This window comes from Cicer arietinum, chromosome 4 (assembly GCF_000331145.2).
Source record: "Cicer arietinum cultivar CDC Frontier isolate Library 1 chromosome 4, Cicar.CDCFrontier_v2.0, whole genome shotgun sequence".
NCBI classification, from domain to species: domain Eukaryota; kingdom Viridiplantae; phylum Streptophyta; class Magnoliopsida; order Fabales; family Fabaceae; genus Cicer; species Cicer arietinum.
The window spans coordinates 38167991-38174036 of NC_021163.2; the positions used below are offsets into that span (position 1 = coordinate 38167991).

The 6046-nt window shown below is 33.2% G+C and overlaps 1 protein-coding gene across 1 annotated transcript in view; it reads right to left on the minus strand.

Moving 5' to 3' along the window:
• Positions 1–211: 211 nt before the first annotated feature.
• LOC101509592 (delta-1-pyrroline-5-carboxylate synthase-like) overlaps positions 212–6046 on the minus strand; it is a 9028-nt gene continuing 3193 nt past the window's right edge. The window contains exons 2-13 of the mRNA XM_073367368.1: positions 4052–4355; positions 3755–3937; positions 3568–3667; positions 2521–2671; positions 2080–2166; positions 1881–1965; positions 1716–1805; positions 1512–1615; positions 1278–1353; positions 915–1065; positions 755–823; positions 212–366 (exon numbers count right to left, since the gene is read on the minus strand). Coding sequence (XP_073223469.1) covers positions 318–366; positions 755–823; positions 915–1065; positions 1278–1353; positions 1512–1615; positions 1716–1805; positions 1881–1965; positions 2080–2166; positions 2521–2671; positions 3568–3667; positions 3755–3937; positions 4052–4355 — 1449 coding nt within the window. The 3' untranslated portion in view covers positions 212–317. The remainder of the gene's footprint in view (positions 367–754; positions 824–914; positions 1066–1277; positions 1354–1511; positions 1616–1715; positions 1806–1880; positions 1966–2079; positions 2167–2520; positions 2672–3567; positions 3668–3754; positions 3938–4051; positions 4356–6046) is intronic.

The following is a 6046-nucleotide window of genomic DNA, read 5'->3' on the forward strand; positions in this document are numbered from 1 at the left end:
TGTCACTACATGTTTTTTATTTCTACCTACAATAATGACTGTCACTAAAAACTAGATAAATATAAATAAAGAATTAGTCTATTCCTATAGTATTATCTGTCACTAAAACCTAAAGAAATATAAATAAAATATTAATCTATTCCTATGGTATTGTCGGTCACTAAAACTTATTATTATTTATTAAATTAAATTTATTTTATCTCCCTACTAATTGTAATTCTAAATTATTATTACCAGTAAATTAAATTTAAATTTCTAATTTATTTTTATTAACTAATGTCATTGAAACATACAATTTATTTTTCAGTCTCATAAAATCAACCTCTGCCCCAAGCCAAAGCGTTTGCATTGTGGAATGCAGCAGCACTGTTTACCCATAAGGCGAAAATTGATATTTTAAACAACCAACAAAATCAAGTAATATTAGTTATTTAATCATCATGTTTGTTGAGTTCTAAAAAATGAAAACTAATCATAATGTGAAAAATGTCTAACAGTTAGATGAATAAAATAATCAGAAACAGAAATAAAGTAATTCAGCATTCTTTTCAACTTTTATAAATTGATGGGATTAGTCAAAGTTTTAGATTATACAGATGAGAATAAAGCAAACTAAAAACTATTAATATTTGCATGATTGAGGAAAACATTATGTCCCAAAATTAAAAATAATGGATCAAACTTTGGGAATAGCATCTGAATTACCCTTCCATCTCATAATGCTATGTCACTATCTGTTGAAAGCAAAAGATACCTGTCAACTTGATATATGAAAGTCTCAGCCACTTCAGAATCATCTGTGACAATGCATTCAGTGATCGCTACAGAAACATCAAATAAAGCAGCAAATACCTATAATAAAATTAGTGATAATGATAACAAAAATGAAAATAATTTCGAGGACTCAAACATGCCTTCCATGTTTATGTATGTGGTCAATAGCAGTGAAGACATCTTCAACAATTTCAATTGTGCAAGTAAGTGAGCTGTACTTATGATAAAAAGAACTCGTTTCAACAATGTTTAGCATGACACTCGCTTTTGGTCCACCATACATTTGAACACCTGCAAGTCATTTAGATCTATTTATACATGTTTTCCCAATTTTGAGAAAATTATGATGCACTTTCTTGCACAGTGACACCATGCATATTCAATCATCACAAAAGATTAATACATTTAAACACAAACTAAATCCATTATGTTACGAAAAAACAAACAAAAATATTCCATTTAAACCAATGTTCATATAAATCCATTATGAAATAAGGTCAAACCTTCACGTTGGAGTTCAAGGATAAGCTCATTAAGTCCACCATTACACGACAAATTCTTGTGTACAAGAAGAGTTTCCTAAGAATATCATGACACATTATTTCAATGAGCACATTCCATAAATTCTATTCACAACATCAAAATAACAAGCAAGCAAAATCCAACAAGCTAGGAGAATCTCGATGAACATTTTTTACAGGGAACAAAGCATTGCAAATGATGTGAATGCTAATTACCATTGCATTGCAGGTAGCAGGATAATCAGTCTTTGCCTCCCTATTTATCTGCTTTGCCATATCAATATTAGCAGACTTGTCAACATATACATGACAAATTCCATCTGCATAACAAAAACACATAAAACAATTTCAATAGAAGTCGTAGTTTTTCTTACATGTTTACACATAGGAAATTTATATGTGATACAATACGAGCATGACCAAGAACTGGAATTCTTGTTGACTCCTTGATTTGAGAAACAAGCCTGTTACTGCCTTTAGGGACCACAAGATCTATCACATCATCAAGTTGTGGCAAAGTATATTAATTAGTGAATATCATCACAAAAATATAATTATGAGGATTTTAACTTGTAATATTTACCTTGAGTAGATCTGGAATTTCATTCCTTGAAGTCACAAGCCCAATGAGTTTGTCGCCAACTATATCTGGCATGACTGAAGTAATCACCTACAACAAAGAAGAAATATATATGTAAAGATGGAAACTTAATTATACCAAAAATGATGATCTAGATTGACCTGAAAAAACTACAGCCTCAACTAATAAAATAAATGAATAAACCTTGTGTAAGGCAGCATTTGATCTTCGACCTTCCTTTCCTCCTTTAAGTAATAACCCATTCCCACTTTGAATTGCCAATGCAGCAATCTATTAATTCATTTATCAAACAACTCATACATCAATATCCAAATTAACTTGAAATAAATATTTCATAAACGAGAAGGATATATTGAAATATGATATAATGAAACAACAATCAACTTATACTAGATAGGTAGTTTATAATCATGCTCTTATATTTTTCATGCTAAGTAATAGTTGAAAATGGAAAATGGATAAAACAGGAGCACTGTTATACTTAAGCAAGGTTTCGGATTCAAGTCTTGTGAATACAAAAAATTAGCACATGAGAGTTTTGCCTTCTTATAAACACTGTTGTGTTTATGTTCTAATATTTGCAAGTACAGTTTAGAAGTTTTTTCATTATGTAACTGTTGTTACCTGAAGTCGTCTAGAACTATTACGTGCTGCAACTGCCATTTCATGTGCGCTCTCTTGCTTAATGTTTTTCCACAGATGTGCATCTTTATGAAAGACAGTGCCCATTTTCTCCCCTTGAAGCACCCGTATGATGTTGTCTGTGGCATAGCCACTTCAACGGAGGTTGAAATACAATTTCCTTGTCAGTAAAATGTAAAAGCCAAATGTATACTTGAAATTTAAATCATGCTCTACATTCATGCAAATTATAATATTGCTCGCGAGTAGTGACAAATATCAGAAGCCTTTTTCATTACTTGAACTATATCTCAGGATATAACAGATACTTTAGTAAATACCAATTGTTTCAAGCAAAACAAAATTTCATTTTTATTTTTCCCCCCTAGAGTTGCATGCAATATGTGCTACGATTTATGGCATAAAAGAAATGAGCATTGTATCTACATGACATGATACATATAACTATATTTCTCTTATTTTAAACAAAATTAATTACGGTGTTTTTAAATAGCGGTGCTATAGTATAGCGCAATTTGAACAAATTGCTATTGTTCTGCGATACACTATTTATTATATAATATTGTCAAATAGCGGTCATAGGCTTATAGCGGACTTGTAGCATTAGCACAATTGCGCAGCGGAATTTGAACAAACTACTATTTTCCGCAATTGAAAACACATTGACTAATTAAAACAATTTTTCTATGGTATGAAAGTGAAACAAAAATAGCTATCTTCATTCTTCAGTGCAAGCACTTTGTTAGAGAAATGAAACACAAGACAAAATGTTACATTCCTAGTTATAATAACAGGGATGCCACCACAAACAGCAGCATTGACTTTAGCAGTCATACCCCCTCTGCCTAATCTTGAAGTTTTTCTCCATAAGTAATTTCTCTTTGATGTTTTTCTTCTATATATGTATGAATTAACTTTGAGATTGGGTCATTAGGAGGACCATTATAAAGGCCCTCAACATAACTTAATAAAACAAGAAGATCAACTTTAAGTTCAAGTGTTAATAGACCAGCCAAAAAATAAAGGAACTTGAAACGAAGCTTCCCTCTAACAAAACCACCTTTACCTTTAGATTCATAAGGAACTTGAATAGTGTCACCACCAGCGAAAGCTTCCACAGTCATTGAACCTTCACAACTATTATTTGCATCACCAACAGAAAAAGTCAGATCATAAACTTTACCAATAGTAGTAATCACAACTTATGCTAAGGCACTTTCTTTTCCAGCAACAAGTTCAATAGCTCTATTTCCTTCTGGTACATAGAAATGATTTGAATCAATGTATTTAACAGCTTTAAGTGATTCAACAATCCATCTTGGTAATGGACCATGTGCATCTTCAATGTGTGGTGGGATTAAAACCCCCCATGATGCATTTGGAAATACATATGGTCCTTCTTCAAAGTTTCCATTTTTTCAATAAATTAGCTACACCAAAAACGTCCAAATTAATATCATTATTATTATTATTAATTCATTATTATCAAACACAAATGCTTCATTATTATTGCCTCTAGTTCTTCTAGGTGGATTTAAAACCTTCAAAGCAACAGAATCAATAAGGGGACCACAAGCAGGATCATCTTCAACACCAGAATTATGAATAACAATTTCACCTTGTTCATAATCAGCTTTGAAGCCACAAGCAAATGATTCCCAACCATTACTACCATACATACTTTGTATAGGAATGATACCATAATCTCTTTTCTCAGTAGTTGGGACAACAGACACATTAAGTTTCTCTTCTTGTGCACACGTGCGAGCTGCACTGAATGTGATTGAGTAGAATGAACCTTTATTTAATTTCAAGTGCTAATGAGGATACTGTGTCGTGAGAATGAACAAATCGCAAACGTATATCAGCTCAAGAACATAACAAATCGCAAACCCATATCAGCTCAAAAACAGAACAAATCGCAAACCCACAACCTCATTCAGCAAATCGCAAAAAAATGACACTTAACAAGCAAGATTACCAAAATAAAAATTGAAATTGCAAACTGAAATGATTTGGAAAGAGAATATAACTTACTTGCTACAACAAATCGCAAAGTGAAACAAGAGAGATGAATTCAAGATTGTTCGAAATTGAATTTAGGGTTTTTGGGATTAGGGTTTGTTGGTTTTTGATTTTCAAAAAGTATTTAAAAATCACAATTTATGCCACCGAGAGTATTACTGGGTTGAGTCATGGACTAGGTCGCTCTCTTTAAGACGTTTCGAGGCACTGCCCAAAATTGTGCGCAGACTATCAACCACCCAAAATTGTGCAAGGCAGACTATCAACCACGAAGTCTCGAGGATAAAACAGCCCAGATACTCTGTATTGGAGTTCTACTGCATTGTAGAAAACCGTTCTAGAATTACACCTTCCATATGGCAGTTAAAGCCACTCTCAATATGACAATTAAAGTCACTCTCAATATGGTACTATGACCATTCATAACTACGACATAATAACCGCTCAAAAAGACAAAAAAACGAATGGACTACGACATAATATCCGCTCTAAAAACAAAGTAACTACGACATATCAACCGCTCTAAAAACAAAAGGACTACGACATGACAACCGCTCAAAAAACCGAAAGGACTACGACATAACAACCGCTCTAAAAAACCAAAGGGACTGCAGCATAACAACCGCTCTGAAAACCGAAGGGACTGCGGCATAACAACCGCTCAAAAAAACTGAAGGGACTGCGGCATAATAACCACTCTAAAAACCCAAGGGACTACGACATAATAACCGCTCTAAAAAATCGAAGGGACTGCGGCATAATAACAGCTCTAAAACCGAAGGGACAGAAAGAAAGGGGAGAAGTGGCTCGAAAATTAGGCGAGCAGAATATAAGAGGGAGAAAAGAGAAAGTTGAGAAAAGTATCCAACTTTGGTGTGTTTTTCACCATAGCTTGAAACTCATTGTATAGTGATGGAAGCAAAGTCACATATGTTTTCTAAACAATGTGGAACTTTAGTATGTATAGAATTGAAACTACACAAAATATGATAGTTTTTCAAAGTGAGATTTCAAAAAAATTCTTTCCAATGTGGGACTTGAATTTTAAAAAACAAGTTTCATTTCACTTAAATTTACAAAAAATATTTCTTTCCAATGTGGGACTTCAACACATTTTTAAATTCACACTATAACATACTTATGTTCCAACAATCCCTTACTTGAATTTAAAAAAAAGTTTCTTAAAATAGCATCAAATGCTTCTATAAGATCGTGCATAAACAAAGGTGTCTCTCGACTTGAACCTTTGCATAGTAAGTAAGATTCAGATTCAACAAGAGTGACTCGTAGTCTTGAACTCTATCTCTGACATCAAAACCACACACAACCTTTTCATATGGTGTATTCTCAAAAGCCTGTGCATTAATGGCCCTGCACGTGTATCCCATTATAGGGAACGCTCTAGGAATTCTGCCTCGAAATTCCATAGGAAGCGGCCCCACTTCCACATTCACATAGGTGAGTCTATCAAGAGTACTCCTGT